Source organism: Amblyomma americanum, chromosome 5 (genome assembly GCF_052857255.1).
Source record: "Amblyomma americanum isolate KBUSLIRL-KWMA chromosome 5, ASM5285725v1, whole genome shotgun sequence".
NCBI classification, from domain to species: Eukaryota; Metazoa; Arthropoda; class Arachnida; order Ixodida; family Ixodidae; genus Amblyomma; species Amblyomma americanum.
In genome coordinates, this window is record NC_135501.1 from 38,989,184 (window position 1) to 39,010,458 (window position 21,275).

The 21,275-nt window shown below is 45.0% G+C and overlaps 1 protein-coding gene across 1 annotated transcript in view; it reads right to left on the reverse strand.

Moving 5' to 3' along the window:
* Positions 1 to 3,643: 3,643 nt before the first annotated feature.
* The window catches only part of LOC144134644 (uncharacterized), a 33,560-nt gene continuing 15,928 nt past the window's right edge, over positions 3,644 to 21,275 (reverse strand). Inside the window, exons 3-4 of the mRNA XM_077667510.1 lie at positions 6,987 to 7,042; positions 3,644 to 4,076 (exon numbers count right to left, since the gene is read on the reverse strand). Coding sequence (XP_077523636.1) covers positions 3,842 to 4,076; positions 6,987 to 7,042 — 291 coding nt within the window. The 3' untranslated portion in view covers positions 3,644 to 3,841. The remainder of the gene's footprint in view (positions 4,077 to 6,986; positions 7,043 to 21,275) is intronic.

Below are 21,275 nucleotides of genomic sequence, written 5' to 3' on the forward strand. Positions count from 1 at the left end.
GACATCGTTGCGCCTTGTTAAATGTGAGAGGATAGTGGAGCCAAGAAAGAAATAATGCAGTGGAAGTGGTGCCAATTTCCAGTCACACAGACTAACAATGGCACAAGATAAGAAAGTGACAACAATTATAACTACAGCACCTGCATGCGTGCACAGCTGTACACAAATGGACGCTGTAATGCACTAAACCAACGGTGTGCTTGGCCAAGAAATATGCAAAAAAGAAAACAGGAATTTTAGTGACCTGGCAAAGGATTAGAAAAACGTGGTAGGGGTTCAACGTAGTTGAACTGAGTAGACGTGCGAAAGCAGGTGTTCATTCTCTAATTGGAGGGGACACATAAGACCCGCATTAAGAGTATCCCGCGATGGATTTAGTGGGTTAATGCCCATATAAGCAGAGCTGGACGTTCTCTCCTTAGCATTCATAGGTCGCAGTGGCGCACCGATGTCACCAGCGCGCAGGGTCGCAGCGGTTGACAGCTGCGCCACTGCACTGGCAGGGGCTGTTTCTATCAATCAATCAATCAATCAATCAATAAATAAATCAATCAATCAATCAATCAATCAATCAATCAATCAATCAATCAATCAATCGATTAATCAATTATTTTATTTCCTTAGAAAAGGAGGAGTACGGAACTAAAAGCTCGGACAGCTTGACAAGGTTGAGACCCCTTGCAAGTTGGCATGACAGCAAGATGACGACCAGTCATACACAAGAACTGAAAAAGCATCACAAAGCAACGGGTAATACAGAGTGAAACAAGACGGCAAGCAATCAGGAAAAAAATGTAATACAATTACTGAACACACATAGGCAACAGTGGTGAATAAAATAGGAGAATAAAAAGGCATGGTCTAGTCTTGCAAATAAATAAGTTGACAAAAATGTTTAATGCGAGAGTTTCGGTTACTGGAGGGATCAAAATTTTGTCGCTCTAATAAGTAAGGTAATGTATAAGATAAAGATTGTTCATCATAGGAGGTTCTCGGAATGGGTACGAACCACATTTCTTTATGTCGGGTCTGACGAATATTTGTATTCTCTCGGAGTTTTCTCAGATGAATTGTATCATCAATGCCAAATTTTACGAAACTTTTGTAACACAACATCAACCTTTACTTATAAAAACAAAACACAGGAAGAATTTCATATTTAGAAAAAAGTGGTTCTGCAGAGTACGTATAATGAAAATCAGCTATGTAACGCACAGCTCTTTTTTGTAGCAAATGTAGTTTTTGAAAGTTTGTCACACCAGTTGTGCCCCACAACATAATGCAGTACTGCATGACATATACCACCAGAGCATTGTACAACACTATTTTTACCTTGGTCGGGAGAATGCGATGCAGACGAGCAATGACACCAATGGCAGATGACAATTTTGATTGGAGGTGATCAACACGCTCATTCCAGGTGAGGTGCTTTGAAAAACGCACCCCAAGGATATTAATAGAATCGACTATCTCTAACTGTTCACTGCCCAGACACAAAGTCATATTAGTTGTCAACAACTTTCCTGTAGGCGTGTACAGGATTAATTTTGCTTTCTTAGGGTTGATTTTTAAGCAGTTTATCGCGTACCAGCGTTCTAAGTCAGACAGCGTCTTATTAGCGTTTATTTCTATATCTGTTTCCAGATTGCCTGTAATAAAAATGGTTGTGTCATCGGCATACGAAACGAATCTAGTGTTATCTGGGCAGCGTAAAATGTCATTTATGTAAATTAAAAATAAAAGTAGGCCCAAAATGCTTCCTTGCGGCACACTAGTGGTAACTGGCTTCCTTAAAGATATTTGGTTATTGGCATCTACGAACTGTGACCTGTGGGGCAGATAAGATGTAAAAAGCGAGTGGGCGGCTCCAAGTACACCATACGTTGTTAATTTGTTAAGAAGGGTAGAATGATTAAATCAAAGCCTTAGAGAAATCTATGTATATGCCTAGTGCCATATGTTTACGGCTGAATGCGTCTAAAATTATTTCTTTTTGGCTCAGGAGGGCTGTTTTCGTAGAGCGGTGCTTTCTAAACCCATGTTGAATGTCTGCAATCAAATGGTGACGGTTTATGAATGAGAGTAATCGCACATGCATTACTTTCTCAATGCCCTTAAAAAATACTGGAATTATTGACATAGGCCGATAATTATTTAAGGCAGTTTTATCACCGCGCTTGAAGACGGGAAGAACGCGAGTAATTTGCATTCTCTTAGGAAAGGTACCTGTTGATATGTGATAAACATGGGCGAGAATAGGGCTTATAATATCGAGCACATGGTTTACAGGGAGAATCTAGATACCGTCGGCATCTAGTGACTTGCTATTGCTATTGCTTTTGCTTTACATGAAAAAACTTCAGGAGAGGTAGTTGGAGCAAGGAAAAGCGATGCTCCATTCCTGTTTACTGGAAGAAACTGAGCATAGTTAGTGAAGCTGTGTTCTACGTCCGGTTGCGGTGGTAGAGTAAAGACTTCATTAAATGCATTTGGTACTGCATCTCCAGAAATTTGCTGCCCATCATGTTCCAATATATCAGGAATAGCTGAGTAGGAGTTAGGCTGCAACAACGCATTCAATTTGCGCCCAAGTACAACACTTCGTTGGTTAGTAGGGTCATTAAATAGTCCTAAAAATATTCATCTTTGGCAGCTCTAAGTTTATTTGTTGAACTGTTTCTATATTTTTTAAACTTCTTAAGCAAGGCTTCATCCCTAGTTTTCACACATTTGGCATATAAAACACGTTTTTGCTTAATCATGTCAGAAGCTCACGGGTCAGCCAAGGCTTCCACGCTTTAGATAGCCTCATAATTTGCGTGGAAAGTGTGTATCATATAATGGTTTAAAAATATTAATAAAAGCGGAATATGCAGAGTCGCTGTCTCGATAAACGCTATCCCAGGCACCGGTGGGGATTGTGTGACCCACGTTGCTCTTCCCGACCAACCAACTGCCACCTGTCAGGGCAGGTTGTGATGACGCCTCAAGGTTACGTCATTTAGGTGGTGCGACGCCCTCCTGCCACTGGCTAGAGCTTGCGCGACGCTCCTCCGAACTTACCCAAGCTTCTTTCGATTGCGTGCAGCTTGAGCGACGTTCCACTGAGCTTACCCGGATAACTCGGGTAACTCGAGTAACTAGGGTAAGCTAGGGTTAGTTTGGAGCACAAGACAAGACAACAGGATGACAAGATTCTTGCTAACTAGGGTAGTGCTTTTGCATTTAAGACGACACCCGAGCTTCCGCAATCGACCCGGCCCCAGCAACTCACGCTGCGAATATTTAATCCTAAAGTGTCCTGCTTCTTGCTTCAAGATGCATTAACGAGCAAAACTCTTAGCGTCGGCTCAAACAGATTGTCCACTGACACAACTCCATTGCCACGAGCCAGAAGGCCAAACACATAAGTGGCTTCATATTTCTGTGCACTCCTCTCTCAACGCGAGCAAATAACAGAAGAAGAAGAAGAATTTGTTGCACTTACTCCCTGACCTTAATAATAACGCTGCCTTCCATTGCAAGAAAGCTTGGTTGTTGTGCTTTGCACATACGCTGCATGATGTATGATATGAAATATCCGCGTCTTGGGAGGGCTGCTTCTGCGACCAGTTGACTGCTAGTGGTTCACAGAAGGCGTGCAGATGCGAATAGAAGGTCCACGTTCTGTAATACGAACGCTGCTGGTGGCTGGTAATCTTGTGATAGAAAAATTTGGGAGTGGTGGCAGTGTGAGGTGAAAAAGCGACGGAGACCTAGAGTTATTCACATTTTTGCCATATCCTAGACATTGCGTCCAGGAATACACGAGCAGAACCCCGTGAGGGCAGTGCATTCCGTGCTAGTGGTGTCGGGCAGCGCGCTGCGACGGCTTGGTGCCGGCGTCGTCGCTGTTCCAGCCCGAAACCGTCCTGTCGGGGTGGCCGATGTCGGCTGACGCGCCAGTGGCGTTGGCACCATGGGTGTTGTGCACGTGCAGGTGCCGCCTGGATCTGTGGCCGGAGACCACCATGGAGAAGATGAGGGCCCCGACAATGCCCAGGATGAGGGCGGCTACGATGATAGGCAAGACGATCCTGCAGCGTATGGGGCTCTTTAGAGTGTACGATATCCACCCGTTTGGAACCCCTCTCTCCGGGTTTCACTCATAATGTAGGTAAAACTTCGTGCGGCAGGTTTACAGACAGCCTATGGTATAGACACCAATTAACACCTCTTCCAGATTTATATAGCGAGACCACAAAAAACGCCGTCGGGATTGGTTTTTAGTCGGCTGTGAGGCAAATAGAGTTCATTGCGTTCCAAGGACATCCTTATAGGTATGTTAATTGACGCTCAATAAAAAGGTACTTTTGTTTATTGTGAAACAACGAAATGATGGGTAGCACAAGAAACACGAACAAAGCAGACGAAGCAGGAGCTGACACACAACTAAAGCTTCGTTTCAAAGCAGACCTAATAAGTGTACACCAAGAAAGAACAAGCATAAATGAACTTGAAAATGGTTGCACCACACTATTTTCCACTTTTCTAGTTTAAAGCGCAGAGCGGGAAGTTGGTGTAAAGCTCAGAGCGCATCTTCCGTCTGTCGTTTTATCTCACCTGAGCGCTGTACTTATTGCGCTTTGCCGTGCCCAACTCTTTTGCTTTCCGTGTCCAGTCTGTTCGCATTCAGCGAGCTTATTAAAAAGGGACCTGCACCAACTTGCCAAGCTTTCGGCATTTATGCAGGTTGTATGTGAGTTTGATTATACCGCTAATTTTAGGTTTGGTCGCCCAGCACGACTCGTCGAAGGTTCGCAAGTCGCATCACAAGTACTGGATGTGTTTAGAGTTAGAGACTGCCGTGCTTTGTTGGTACAGCTATATACTGAAAACAACTGAGAAAAGCTGCCAAACTTGTCTCTTAGCCGCTTACAAAATTCTTCTAGACCGCCTATAGACTATCCATAGACTTTCTATAGACAAATTTTATAGACTGCTTTATGGACAAAACAACCCCAGCCTATTGACATTTTATTGACTTATGGCTGTACACTTTGTGTACACTTTTTTCTATAGACAGTCCATAAACTATGAATAGATGAAATGAAAGAGCTAGAAGAAGGCAGTGTAATCTATAATAGCTCTGCGGAATGTTTATAGACCATATTTATGAGGGAGAAAGTCGCTGCGATAACCGCTTGCATGCGTCCGACGCCAAGACCTTAGAAATGCTTCGGCAAATCGCGAAGCGGCATGCACGTTCTTACTGCGTTAGCAGTATATATTTTCCCCCCAAATTTTGCGGTCTCTGTGTGTGCGACGTTTCCATTCTCCGGAAGAAGCACCCTCCGATAAGAATGCTACACCTACAAGCCTCTACGCGCCATCCACACCCACCTTTCAGAAGCTACACCCCACCACCCACCTCAATGCTCCAAAAGCAGCGTATCGAAAGCGGCAGATCTCTGCACCACCCCATTATATTTCGTGTTCGTATTTGCCGCCTGCTTCCAGGTACATGGTATGAAGAGCAGACAGAATGCCTGACAGGAACAAAAACTGTTCTGACTAAGGAATAGGATGCCCGCATCTGTTTTCATTTATTCGTTCTACAAGAGACACGAATACTGTTCGCAATTTTATTTTTTGGACTGTTTTCTAAGCAAAGCTTACGAATTTGCAGACCCAAACATTACGTCTTCGCACCTCTCGTATTATTAGTCATTTTTAGATAATAAATTTATATCACTCCAGGAACAGTGCTATCCAGAAGGGCATTGAGCACAGAAATGAATTAAGCAAGGGACCCGAGAACGTCTTCGTATAGTAGTGATGTCGCTTAATATAGATTCTGCATTACACAAAACAATACGTTTAAGTTTAGATGTGTGAGCTATCAGTCAAATCGGTTACTAGAGTGACTCGCGGAACATGTCTGTTGATGCAGCGTGCTAAATGATTTCAGCAGGAGGCGTCGGAACCAGCATAGGTATCTGAATTTCTGTAGCATTTCTCAACTTCTTCGAGCATGATTTGCATTCTGTATCATGTGATCCCTCTCACGTGTTTGATATTCCAATAGTTTGCATGCTGAATGCTCAGCGATAAAGCACCTAGGGCAAGAAAATTTAGGGAAGCACGTGGCCCTGTACCTATCCAAATACTCTACAAAAGCCAAAAGAGTTTTCATTTTTTTCCCTCCCTAATAAGCAGTGCCTTACAGACCTCGAGAGAGACTGACTTGTTAGGTGTGGCAGGCGAGCAAGACAGGCCTGTTGTGAAAGGACTTGTCTTCTTAGCGGTGCTTCATACTTTGAAGAGCCAACAACCAAGCCGAGGATGCTTGCAACAATTATAAAATTAAACCGATTACTATAGCGACGCTTTTATGAACAATAAGTTCCGCTAACATGTAAGGCACCAAGTAATCGATGCTATTCATTCCGATAAGCCCTGTCACACATTCTGTCCTTTCTCAATATCACTATGTGCAGTGGCCTGCTTTAAATTTGAGCACCTTATTTTGCATTACGAACTCACCTAGAAAGCAATCCTAATTAGATACCGCACTATCGTTCTATGGTATTGGAACTCTGTATTGCAAAATTATCGCTAGGAAGTATTTAAAATGTCAAGGCCTCAAGGAAAAACCTGCAGTCATCAGCATCACTTTCAAAAACAACATTTTCACATCATGATCACAAGGGCTTCTCACATCAAATAACTGGAGCGGAGTAGGGAAAGCAACGGACTAATCTCAACACCTTTGACAATGCGAACGCCCTTGGCTTTTAAACTAAAAGACGGAACAGAATGAAACTTTGATGTGCACTTTGGTGTAGTCAGCGGTGTGCAGTTAAAAGTCGATAACAGAGCGCTCGACGTAGCAGGAATTCAAGGCTGCGCATTGTATAATCATAACAGAGCGATGCTGCTGCACTGTCTCTAAAGCACGGCTCATTATGGCCTCGTTTAACACCAAATCCCATATTATGGCTTACTTCGCTTGGCTTTTCGCTTCTTCAGCAGTCTTGATTGGTGTCCACATGCCTGGTACCTGTAAACAAAGAAGAAAATCAGGCAAAATTTAAATCACTCTCCGAGAAAGCTCTCTCCCTACCCCTTTTGTTTGGAGCGAAGATACGTGTGGAACAAGTAAACCGCAGATACATCTTTCCACAAGAGACAGAATTCATCCCCATGCCCACAAGGGCCGGATCTGTCTGAATAGTATACTGACGGCAGTTAGTCCTGACTTCTCTTTGCAAAAAGGATTTAAACAATTGAATTATGCAGTAATTAGAAGCGGTACTTTTCAGGCCCAATTGTCTAGGACGCAAAATAACGCCCTGACTCCACTTGTCTGGTATAAAGTTGTCAGAATATTCTGGCCGGCTTGATGGTTGGTTGGCGCCGAAATTATAATTAATTGGAATAGCCTGCCAAGCCCTGCAGGCTCCGCAAATTTGAGGGGCAGCAGACACAAATTTCTCCACCCCGCGTGCGAAAGATGAGATTCGACTTCTGAGCGGCAATACGAGCCACGCCTGATTAGCCGTTGACCGGAGGCATTAGACGTATACAAGTTCCGTAACAAACCCATTTACTTGGGAAAAACAACAACAAAAGGACAGAAAACCAAGCCCACCAAGAAGCGTCCGTACACAGGCGCGATGCAAATAACAAGCACGAAATGGGGACATGAACACTACAATTAACACAAAGAAGGATACATCAGGGCGAGTGCTATACAACAATGCCACGCGAGAAAGAAACGCTGTACAAAGGATTAAGACGAGAAACAGTGAGCAACACGAAACAAAGAGATGAGTTGAAGTGAATTACGAGAAACGGTGGCATAGTTGGGAGGTGGCAAGGTCCGGTCGCAGAGAGCGTCGAGCTGCGGATGATCGTCGCGGGGCTGATGAGGTTTTGCCGATACAGTCGAACTTGGGCACGCGTTTTCGGAGCCGCCACCGTCGTGTTCTATGCGCAGACACCCGCCTAGGTTCGCTTGCCGACCATTTCCCTGGCTGAGCTCACTCACGTCCCCACGCACCGAAATCTCCAAGCAACTGCTAATAATAGAATGGTTGCTTGGCGGGCTAGTTGGTTCATATCTAACATGTGTTGCAGCGCGAACCACAAGAAGGGACGACGACGACGGACAGAGTGAAAAAGAGCGCTGACTTCCAACTATTTATTTTCCTGATAGGCCACGCATTTATACACATTTGAACCTTCAGCAGGAAAGGGCAGGCAAAGCAATCAGCATGAAAGGCATAGGAGATTAGGACAATCACCATCGATCCAGAAACTTCAGCTCTTTCTTGGTTAGAACAACTGATATTGCTCGTGCAGAGGACAGGTGTGTAAGCATGCCATCAGTTGTTCTAACGAAGAAAGAGCTGAAGTTTCTGGATCGATGGTGATTGTCCTAATCTCCTATGCCTTTCATGCTGATTGCTTTGCCTGCCCTTTCCTGCTGAAGGTTCAAATGTGTATAAATGCGTGGCCTATCAGGAAAATAAATAGTTGGAAGTCAGCGCTCTTTTTCACTCTGTCTGTCGTCGTCCCTTCTTGTGGTTCGCGCTGCAACACATGTTGCTAATAATAATAATAATAGGTTTTTGGGAAAAGGAAATGGCGCAGTATCTGTCTCATATATCGTTGGACACCCGAATCGCGCTATAAGGGAAGGGATAAAGGAGGGAGTGAAAGAAGAAAAGAAGAAAGAGGTGCCGCAGTGGAGGGCTCCGGAATAATCGACCACCTGGGGACCTTTAACGTGCACTGACATCGCACAGCACACGAGCGCCTTAGGGTTTTGCCTCCATAAAACCGCTGCCGAGCGGTCGGGTTCGAACCCGGAACGCGCTAACCACTGAGCCACCGCGGCGGGTCTTAAGCCAACTGCTCGGCTCGTGGGTTTCCCGCCGCCGCGTTCTCGTCGGAAACAAACAAAAAAAGAAAACTTCAGGAGCAGCGTAAAAGTGAGACGTAGATTTTGAAAGGAAAATAGAAATAAACGCATAAGTAATGCGATAGAAAGCCACGGTCCTGATGAGGAGCGTAAGCGAAACTGCGAGGGCCGTCAAGGGTGCCGGGGCATTCAACCCATAGCTCCCCGTTCCAACAACGTGCAAGCGGTCGCCACCAAGCGACAATACTCGGAGGGGGCGGAGTGGCTTTAACTGGTCCGCGACCTTGGAATCAGCAACCGAACGCTAAATCCACAGCGCCACAGCGGCAAGTTGGCACCGCGGAAAGGTCAACGCGCCAGGCGTGCCAGCGTGCGGCCAAACTATTAAGCGGAATGAGACAATTACAGACGCCCCGCCAATGTGGCCTGCCCTTTAGTGCCAGGAAAACCTGTCGCCGAATACAGAGTGTGTGGAAATGGCAACAGATGTCATTTAAATATCATGAAGTGCTATCGCTAAAGGTGAACAAGATAAAACTTTTGCTCGTGTAAAAACAAGTTGACCTGATTGAAGATAATAAATTTGCAGAATAGATATGGCTTCAGCACAATGACTTGAGTGCCACGCACAGCACAGCTGCGTACTTAACCTGGAGATCAGCGCAATTGCTGCCTTGTTCAAAGGAAGACCTATTATTAAAGTTGAAACTGGTTGAAACCTTGATTAATTTTTAAATCGTGTCGAAATCTGACATTGTGGCTCTCCGCGGGCTTCCAAGCACAAAACCAACACCCTAGCGCGTCTCATGAAAAACAAAAGCACGGCTTACATTAACTGTAAGAGAAATAACACTGAGTGAGCACGAAATCAATGTTTACTTGATCGAAAACCTTACGTGCACAATGAGCACTTGCTTTTTTGGGCGAAATCTTGCGCCCAATAGAGGTTTCTGCTTCTCATGGCACAAAGGCGTCTACATTACCGCCAGGAAAGAAAGCGGACAAAAAGCTTTCTTAATCAGGGATGCACTGAATAGGCCCCATCGTGAAAAAAAAAATTGATTGCAAGCAGTGGCTGCCAGCTTGCTGCGTAAGGTCTGAATTTATGTTCATACATTAACTCAGCTGAAGTCAAGGATGCTGTCGGTCCTAACTGTTCGGTAACTCTTAAAGTACTTTCATATTATAAAGCATACATCTCGTTCGGCCGAAAAGCTTTCGCCATGACCTAGGATTGACAGGAGGGCCTTCGCAACGCGTCGAAACTATTGCCAGAAGTTTGAAATGAAAAAAAAACAATCAGGTTTCGGGTTTCGAACTCAAGCCCTCGGCATTCCAGGCGAGCGCTCAACGAATGTGCCACAAAGGGTATTCTTTTGTGCTCTTTATTGCCTGTTTCTACAGTTTACAATAGGTCGCAAAAACGTGTTCTGTACCGCAGTCTGTCCGCGATTACTTCAAAGAAAACTTGTTTAAGCTGTGTGAGGTGCTCAAAGAGCTATGTTTTGTAGATCGTTATCAGTTTTATGAACCAGTTGTGTAGCTTGAAACGGTTTTGAGTGTCCCATGTGAACGAAACGCATGTCCACTCCTGATATTTGAGACTGCAGTGATAATAATAATAATTGGTTTTGCGGCTGCGTTTTTATGGAGGAAAAACGCTAAGGCGCCCGTGTGCTGTGCGATGTCAGTGCACGTTAAAGATCCCCAGGTGGTCGAAATTATTCCGGAGCCCTCCACTACGGCACCTTCTTCATCCTTCTTCTTTCACTCCCTCCCTTATCCCTTCCCTAACGGCGTGGTTCAGGTCTCCAACGATATATGAGACAGATACTGTGCCATTTCCTTTCCCCAAAAAACCAATTATTAATATTATCACTGCAGTCTCAAATATCAGGAGTGGACATGCGTTTCGTTCACATGGGACACTCAAAAACGTTTCAAGCTACACAACTGGTTCAGAAAACTGATAACGATCTACAAAACATAGCTCTTTGAACACCTCACACAGCTTAAACACGTTTTCTCTGAAGTAATCGCGGACAGACTGCGCATCTTGATCGCTGTGGCTTACAGTAATGCTGCAGCGGTAAATACTGTGGAGGCCATGAAGGAAGAATGCATCGTATTTGAAAAGATGCGGCTCAACCTCCAGCATCCTCCACGTTGAAACGTCCAGCATACAGCATCAAGGGCAAGTCTATGTTGTCCGCTGGAGCACGTCCCAAAACAGCTTCGCATCCCAGCAATGAATTAGACGTGTTCTATTGACACTGGTTTGTGCCACAGGAAGCAGTCCGGTCCTCATGGTTTGTTCGCTTTCAAATGGGAGGATGTACAAGCCTTTCAGGTTGAAATTTAAAGTCTATTACCTCGACTGACCAGTGAAGACACTGACGTCCTGTCTGCCGACTTATCAACGGCGGAATTTGAATACGCCAACGATGAGCTCCACTTGGGGAAATAGCCTGGTCCCGCCGGAATAAGTGGCATTTTATAAAGCGTTCAAACGCGAAACTGCTCTAATTTTACAACGCGTGTATGAAGAGTCATTTAGAATGGGTATTTTAGCACCATCGTTTTCTCGTCCACATACAGTAAGTATACTGAAAACAGACGATCAAGCTAAGCTTGTGCAAATGTCTGGTTATCGGCCGATAATGCTTACTAATGTTGATTATAAACGTTTAATGAAAATATTAGCCAAACGTTTACTGTAAGTTATGGACACCTTTGTGCGCTCCCACCAGACGTGTGGAATTAAAACGCGGACCATATTCACGAATCTTCTTGTCATTCGGAGTATACTAGAATGTTATGAGGCGCCGACTTTAGGCGAGTGGCAGCGTTGCAAATCGATTCAGGGAAGGCGTTTCACCTTCTATATGATGACTTTCTGTTTATGATACCCGATCATATCTGTGTTGCAGAAGTAATTTTAAAGGGGATTAAAACGGCGTATAGTAACTGTACCACAAATATAGTGGTTAACCGGGAAATTACAGATTACAGACACAATTGCGGTTAGAGCATCCGAGCGCCAAGGCTGCCCATTGTAACCGTTATTTTTCGCTCTATACCCAAATCCGCATTGCCGGAATATAATAAATTACGCCTGTATTGGCGGTTTTGAACTTGAAGCCTTGAAGTATTGGCTTATGCGGATGATGTGGATATTTTTTGTAGCGACCCGAGCAGCATAAAACATGCGATGTTGCTGGTTCGCAGGTTTTCTGATGTACTACCGTCGCTCGACCGTCTCAGGCGACGTAAGCGATTCCGAATTAGTCCTTAGTCTGGATGGCGCAGCATAGAAATACCTACCATCAAGAAAGTTTAGAAATATGGCAGTGGGCCTGTCGTAGCATCAACCGCAAAAAAAGCTCCCTAAAATTCATCATTCAAAACGCTATAATAACTCTGGACGTGATCTGTATACAAGAAACAGGCACACAGACTACCCTTACGGGATATTACACGGTTATAAATGACAGATCTCCAAGGATCGCCACCTTGGTCCCAAAGACGATCACGGCTGTGCAGCACACTATTCACTAAACCAATCTACATCACGTCCTGGTAGAGATCATCCCTCAAAAACGTTGCAGGCCAAGCACTTTTCCCACAAAATTACACGTATGATTCGTCGTACAACACGCCACAAGAAAGGCATGCGCGAGGAAGACACTCTTCGTCTCATACAGTCCTTGGTTATCTGCAGAATAGCATACGGCCTTCCGTATCATCATCTCACAAAGGGAGAACTTAAGCAGGCCGACACTGTCATTCGCAGCGCGTACAAAACAGCTCTCGGCCTTCCTCCAAGCACCTCGACCGAACGTCTAATCAAGCTTGGAGTCCACAACACCTTTCAGATCAGAGATGCATCTTAGCATCGCAGAGAGCCCGACTCCAACAGACCACCGCCGGAAGAGCCATTATTCAGCGCATTGGTACACCACGAGATCTACAAGAGCTCTGGCGACACACTTCCCTACCTGCAAACATAGGAAGACAGATCTCGGTGGCTCCGCTCCCAAAACATATGCATCCAGAAATCCACAAAGGCAGATGGGAGGCTAGGGTCACTCATCTACGCCGGCGTCTAGAGTCAGATCACAAAGCAGTCTATGTAGACGTGGCGGCGTACACTGAACCGAGCATCTTTGTTGCAGTCGCCCTTGACCACAATTTTCAACTACTGACGAGTGTTTCACTCCGGGCTGAGGATCCTGCCGCGGCGGAAGCCTCCGCCATCGCCCTTGCCATAAGGCATTGTGATCTGGCGGACAAATCAGCACACATAATAATTGACTCGAAGCGAGCCTGTCAATATTACATTACAGGGAGAGTCCCAAAAATGACAGCGGCTCTACTCATACCGTTGGGCCTCTCACCTACACTTCAACGCCCCCGTAACATTACTTGGACCCCGGGCCATTCAGGACTTGAAGGCAACGAGGCGGCAAACGATCTAGCTCGTGAGTTAACAAACCGAGCGGATCCTTGCCCGTACCTCACCCCTCTACCATCAAACTATGGGGAACGGCTGGAGATACTTAGATTAGATCGTAGAATATATCCCCCTCCCCATATTAATCTCACCACAGAAGAAGCCACATTTTGGAGGCGAATACAAACGAATACCATCCCTAACCTGTACTTGTACAGCTTCATTCACCCTTCCAAATACCGCCCCTTCTGTCCATGGTGCGGCGATAAGCCTACGCTGTTTCACATATCCTGGAATTGTCCCCAAAAACCACCTCATCTAAAACATTACAGACATCATACGAGCAGTGGGAGGCAGCCCTGACGCAATGGTCTGGAGGACCAGTGTCGCATCATCAGACTGGTCCAGGCATCCGCCCAAGCCGACGGAGTCCTGAACTGAGGAGTCGGCCTACCTGGCTCGTAGAACACTTCAATGAAATAATAAATGTTTTATCTCTCTCTCTCTCTGATGTAACAATTAGCATTGTCAATGTTGACAATTATGTGGGTCTTTGGCATATAAACTTGGCATCAGCGCTTTTGTTTCATGCATAAGCAAAATGGTCACATGTCCCTGCCAAATACCTAGGTGTTCCTCTCGATAGGCGTCGAGATAACGATTCAAGAACTGCCCATGCGTACACAGAAATCGTCGGGAAAGGAACTGTCTATCTTCTCGCGCGCAAACATACGTAGTGTAAACCTGGTTTCAAAAGTGTCCGATTTCTTGGAGGTCCTTTCGCGCTCTCGACTTAGCATTTAAAAGTTTTATCGTATCTTCGCAGTTTTTGTTTGGCAGTACTGACGAGGAGGACTAAGCACGATAATTTATTTCTGCGTTTGAGAAAAGGGGGTCTTTACTGGCCATACTTGACCTGAGGCAGGTGGTGTCAACATTTATGTTTCGGGATCAACGCAACCCTCTCTCGGGAATTCCATCCAAGTGAGGCTTTCTTCGGCTTTCTCAAGCTATGTTATTTCCACGGCAGACGGGATGAGATACAGTGCAAGTCGGTTTTTGAACGAATTGATCTTTGCTTTTCGGGTTAAAATATTCGCTTAGGTTTCGAATACCTTACGAATGTCACGCGTAAGCAAGTTCTCAGAGATTCTTGGCTGTCTCTTACCCGAGCCATTGCACCGATCTTGTTATAGTGGAGACCAAGGAGGAAATGTTTCAAAAAGAGTAAGAAAATTGGTGGCGCCGACGGGTGTGAAGACATTTTTTATCAAGTTGTACACTGGTACCTTATCGGTTAAAACATGGACGGAGGAGGAGAAAGAATATGGCCACAAAGGATCGTTGGTTCAATAGTTTTAGAGGGGCACCAGGTGAACGCGTTGTGGTGAGTATGACAGTGAAATGATTTGGGGATGTGCAATGATGTTACAGTAATTAAAAAATAAAAAAGAGGAAAAGCGTTATCACGTCTACTATTACGGCGAAGGTTGAGAGTCTTACAAAAGTTTACATGTTCAAATAAAAACAAAGCCTGAGAAATGGCTTACAAAGTCGGACAGCCGAAAAGCCAGACTAGCCCATGACCGCAGTGATACTCTGAATCCCTTCTGACGAAGGACCTTAGTGTTTGAACTTGACGCTGGTTAGAGCGTACGAGCCTTGAGTCGAACTCTTCGCTTGGGAGTGAAAAACGAACCACAATTAAAGGCTGAGTTGTTCGAATCTGGGTTTGCCCCCGAAGGGGCGCAGCGGGGTTTGCGGAGGCTCCTCCAAGCACACACCCCTGAAGAAGCCGGGCGCCGGACCAGGGGTGGCTTGTACCCATTTTTACCGGTGGGCATCCGGTGGTGGGTTTCGAACCAACCACCTCCCGCAGCCGAGGCGGACGTCCAGACAACTAGGCCACGACTGCCCAATGTCTTTGGTTTCGAGTGCCACAGAGAAACTGCTGTGGGTCGCGTTTAAGTCCCGTATACAAATACAGTATAATTTAGGGTGCCGGAATTTTCCAACTGACATCTTTTGCGAACCGTCACTTGGTTTTATTTTGTTTCTTTACGTAAGATTTATCTTTCATAAGTACAGCGTAACCTCAGTTTCTAACCTGGTTCTGAAAGCAGATCTTGGTCTTGGTATTCATTTCAGAAAAAAAAAGTTATATCGCTTGGGCTTCTTGTTCCAAATACTAAAGAGTCATTTCCAGAGCAACACATCCGAGTATATTGCACTTTCGTCTGGTTACCCAAATAGAAATAGGAATAACTTTACTTCGGTTTCAATGAAAGAACGCTGTGTTTAAATAGTCCTTCTTTCCGCATACTATGATAGACTGGAATGAACTCGTTTAACCTGCTGTATTCCTAAATGATTTTGACGAATTTGTTGCCGATAATGTAGCATGATTTGGTGTAGTTAACTTTTTATTATCACGTTAAGACCGTCACAGAGTTGTCAGAATGTTTGTTGACACTGTTGTAACTGGCGGTTTCTCTATGTTTTTGCTATTGGTGTCCTATTATGTAAATCCCACTTTGCCACAGTTCCTTCAACAGGAGTTATCACTATTGTAAATAAAATATTAACGCGATGACTTTAAAGTGTTTGTGTCGCAAACAATCGGTGGCGTCGTCGGCGTCGCTGACAGTGAACGAAAAATCCCCCCAAAAATCCCCAGAGAAGCTGCCTAGGGGGCAGGTGGGCCACCTAGATCACGTAGCCTTGAGGCGTCATCATAATCTGCCCACCAACAAACTGTGCACCGCTGCAAGTGGCAATCAAATTAATGAATGGTCGCGAGAGGTTGCTTGGGAAGAGCAACCTTGGTTTAACAAGCTCCACCGTTGGCAGCACCTGCCATCGCAGAGCAGTGGCGCATCGCTTAACCGCTGCAGCACTGCGCCAGTAGTGTATGAAGACTCCTAGCGATGTATGAATATAAAGTAGAGAATGGCCAATTTCGCATATATGGGCATTCCCGATTAACACTATCGTGTCATACCGTTAAAGCGGAGCCTAAGTGCTTTCTTGTGTTTTTCATTCAGGTGGGTGATATCTGCGGACATGCTTTCAACATTTTTCGTACAGTCGAGTACCGAAGTCAGACGCATGACGAAAAAAAACTAGTGAGTGCGAAGACACGCGTAAAACAAGAAAACGGAAGTGGTCAGTACTCACGTGGACTGAAAACTGAATATGTTATGGTGAACGATGACATACAGAGTGTATATGTGTATATACAGTGCATATGTCATCGCGTTTAACACACAGTGAACCAAAGGACCACAATGCTTAGAAACCATCAAGACTGCAAGAAACGCTGCCGTTACAACTTCAAATAACGTCTAGGAATCGTACCTTATGATCAGCAAGAGATTCCAGTGTCTCGTCTACATATTCTTTTCCTTTCTTAACGCAAAAACATTAGAAAGGCTATGAAGGCGAACACTGTGCGGCGTCGGCGTCAACGGGGCGCCGCCGCACTTGTGAAACATCCACCTGCCAACGATGGCAGGTAGTGTTTAGAGGAAATGTCTCTCTCTCCACCTGCCATCTACCACGATTGACAGGTGGCAGAGGGAGGTGGAGGGGAAAATCTCTTCACTTAGAGGGGAACAGACTGAGAGCTTGGACCATGGGTCTGAGCTAGGAATGGCTGAGCAAAATATATGAAAGGAGAGATTACGAATATAATTCGAATAATAATAGGATCAGAACTAAAATAGAACATAATTTGCCCCGCCATAGTGGTTAAATAGTTATGGCGCTCAGCTGCTGACCCGAAGGACGCGGATTCGATCCCGGCCGCGGCGGTTGCATTTCGATGCAGGCGAAATGCTTGAGGCCCGTGTGCTGTGAGATGCCAGTGCACGTGAAAGAACCCCAGGTGGTCGAAACTTCCGGAGTCCTCCACTACAGCGTCCCTCATAGTCTGAGTCGCTTTGGGACCTTAAACCCAAGAAATTACAAGAACATAATTTGAAGGCAGATAGAATTGAAATAGAATGACAACCTGAATAGACTAGCGAGTACAAGTGCAAATGCATTTCCTGCGCATCATCGCAACTGACAGCCCCTAAAATTGCATTATATGTCACGGTTCGAACATTGATCGCGCAAGACGGTTCTTGTGTTTGCATAAAATTGCAGTTGTTGCGAAAAACGCTAAATACTGCCTTTTCTAGTGTTATTCGCAGTCCCTTCAACGCGCCAAAAAGGTCAGACGGGCCGGCGAATCAACAATCGTCTAAAAGGACTGCGAAGACAAAAGGAATGCCAATTGCTTTTCGAAAAACTGTGTGATCTATCGCCCTATTACAACATAAACGATGTTAAGGCGCTTCAGACCGATCTTGATAACATAAAAAAACATTTTGCGAAGAATGGTCTATGTCTTTAATTATTTAGTAATAATCTCATACCATCTATCGCAGACAATCCCGCCCGATCCGTAAATAAACCTCTTTCTTGATCTCACTTTAGCTCTGTGACTACTTGCGGATACTTAGTAAATAACCTGTTTACCGACCTCTCATAGACCGATCATACAACAAAACCGGATATTTACTCCGCAACCGTCGGATAGCCCCTCGTTCAGTAAAATTACTAACATACTGCACATTGTACGGCGTAAACTCGAATACTCACGCGCTATCTGGGACCCACAACGATCTAACACCAACTTACTAGAATCCGTTTTGAACCGTGCGGCGCGTTTTAACTTTTTCGATTATTCATAGACGTCACATACCACTAAATTGAAAGCTAACCTCCTCATTCTTCTATACCATGACAAAGTCGCCTGCCTCTTCCTCTTCTATCAATTTTATTATGAATCCAGGCGTAATTCTGCCATTCTACCAGCACATTGCACTCCTTCCGCCTCAGCCATGACAAGACCGTGTACCCACCTTCAGCGAATCCACCAGCCCATCTTTCCTCTTTTTTCGAACACACACCGAAGGACGGGAATAATCTTGCTGTTGCCTTGGTAATGTGCTGCAATCATGACCAGTTCAAGCGTTTAATTGAAGAACTTCTCTGTCATTATAGCTGCCGTGCTCTACTACTGACCCGAAAGACGCGGATTCTCTTGTATTTTCACATAAGGCTCTTCTATACCCTATTTCAGCAATGCCTGCATGACTGCTGAGATTTGCACAGATTCAAATGTTTTCTCGTAATCAATGAAGGCTATATATAGGGGATAATATATAGGGGTTATATTCTGGGATTTAACACGGACAGTTGAGCGAGTTGGTACATCGTTTTAAATCTTTAGAAAGCGCTGCTACGGGGGACACAAAGAGAAAGAAAACGAAGGACAAGCGCCACTATCAACTGAAGTTTACTTGAAAAAAACACATAAGGTTAAATAGCTCACACAAGGCAGCCAGCAGCGCATGCGCTTACTCTCAGAATGACAAAACAAATCACTGTGTTGAATTAAGATACCGAATTTCACAATCGTGGATTACAACAGATGGTGTGCTGACGCACATGTCGGTGTTTTTGTGAATATGAAATGCCTCAGATAATTCCCTTGTTAGCTGATTGGAATGCCCATACAGAATTTTTGTACTAATGAACAGAGGTACACATGCAATTTTTTGCAACGGGTTAGAATGGTTAAGTTCGCAGTCTCTGTAATGCAGGGCCAAATTAGAGGAAGGGGCCACATTTATAGACAAATTATGTTGGCGTAGCCGTGTGTTTATACATTTACCAGTTTGGCCTATATAACTCTTTCCGCATGTGAAGGGCACTTCATATACCACTCCCTCGGCACAAGGTGCAAACAGCAACTCATGTTTTACATTGCACTATTTTTTTACTTTCTTCTGACTTTTTTTTTCTAATCTGGCTCTCCTATCGACCATAGCGCAAATTTTTCCAAGTTTTTGGGGAGCTGACAACAGTACCCTTACCCAGTATCTAGTGCCTACGTGTTTTAATCGGTGGGATAATCTGAGAATATACGAAATTACTGCACACTGTATTTTCTCGTTACTGGGAGGCTCTGGTGAATCGGGTTTACTGAATGACCTAAGCTTTTTCAGGAGTTTATTGCAGGCTAGTGTGATCACGCCATTAGGGAAACCTGCTGACTTCAGCCTCTGGACCTGTTGCTTGAAACTGTTATCCATAGCGTGAACACACGACTTTGCAATTGCTGATCCTAAGCACGGCACTGCTATGCCGCACTTTACCAGCTTAGAATGCCCTGAGTGGAAACTAAGCAAAGGCTTCTCCGAACGCTGCAGAAAGGACCAACAAACGTGATCCAGTCTTAGTTCCAGTCTGATATCCAAGAACTGTAGTTGATTGTTGTCCGGGGTTTCAAAGGAAAATTTTAAACCATAACTATTGTCGACAAAAGTTTTTAAGATTTCTTCTACTTGTCTCTTAAAGTCAACGCTTTCAGCAAAAACCACATAATCATCGACATACCGGAAGACGCGCTTAACAGTGTCACCTAAACTAACCTTTAAAACTCTGTCAACGTAGGATAAAAGACACTACTTAGCACAGGAGCCACCTTTGAGCAAATGCACACCCCAGTCCTTTGGATGAACAGTTTTCCTTCCCAAGCAATAAAGGTGGATTCTAAATAAAAAAACAGAAGCTCCAAAAAAAGACCCAACAGATACCCCACACTTCGTAATGAATGCTTGTTCATCATTATCTTCTAATATACATCTATTAACACACTGGAGGAGCTTGTCATGAGGTAATGAGTAAAATAGGTCCTGTACATCAATGCTAAACATACCGCCCAAGCCTGTGTTATTGTGCTTGAAATATTCGACAACAGCAAAAGAATTAGACACAAGAAATTGGTCTTCAATTGAAAGTGAACATAAGCTACTCTGCAAAAAGTTTGAAACAGCATATTGCATATCGATAGGAGAGCCAGATTAGAAAACAGAAGTCAAAAGAAAGTAAGAAACAGTGTGATGACCCCCATAATGCGCAGGTCCACACGGGACGGAGAGGCAAAGAGACACCGTATGGCTCAGTTTAAACAAACAGGTATATTCAATAATTACACATGATTAAGATTATACATCAGAGGCTGGGGCGTCCGAGCTTACGTGCCGACGACTTCATGGGGGCGATGGAGTGGCTCCGGAGTTGGGCTCGAGCGGTTGCTGGCAGAAGCTGCACGCCGACGGGCTTCGGCGCTGAAGGCCCTCTTGGCAAACGATGTCGTCCTGAGCGTGCTTGCAGTAGAATTTCAATAGTCGTCCGTTTCTTCGAGGATGGTTCACAAACCCTTCCTCTAGTGTCGTTCGGCTTGGAAGATGAACAGGAGGCGAGCTTGTAGATGATGACAGCAGAGCATAATTTTACAACAGAACAAACTTTGCACTACTTTACTCATCGACCGGGCAGGTTAGTGCCTAAGTAGCATCACATTACATGCTAAGCATGGAGCCCCAGCTCAGACTGGACTGCATCCGTTTACATGTGCTTTTAAGCACTTGATTAACAAAGGACTAAGGGCGGTCATTTCCAGTGGCCCGCCCAAAGCATCAATTCTCCAATCCAAAAATACATGCGAGATGGGGACCACCCCTTTGGGTTGGGCTTAGCCTCGAACCCAGAGTCTGTTAACAATACAAACTAAATAAACAACAAAAACGCCACCACTCTCTCTCAAGTGAGAGTATACACAGGCTCTCTCTTCGGAGCTAATTCACTAGCGCCTGTCTTTCCACATTCTTGGCGAGTACTGCCTGTCCGCCATGACAGGTGTCCGTCGCGGCACTTCTGGGAAGCTGTGGGTGCCTTCCCGGCGATAGCCCACGACAAAGGGGGGGGAGGGAAAGAATGTCGTCTTCGCGGTATCGCATAGCGTCGGCTGTGGTACGGCGCGCTCTGGCCCGCTGACAGCTCCCTTGTCCTGGAATG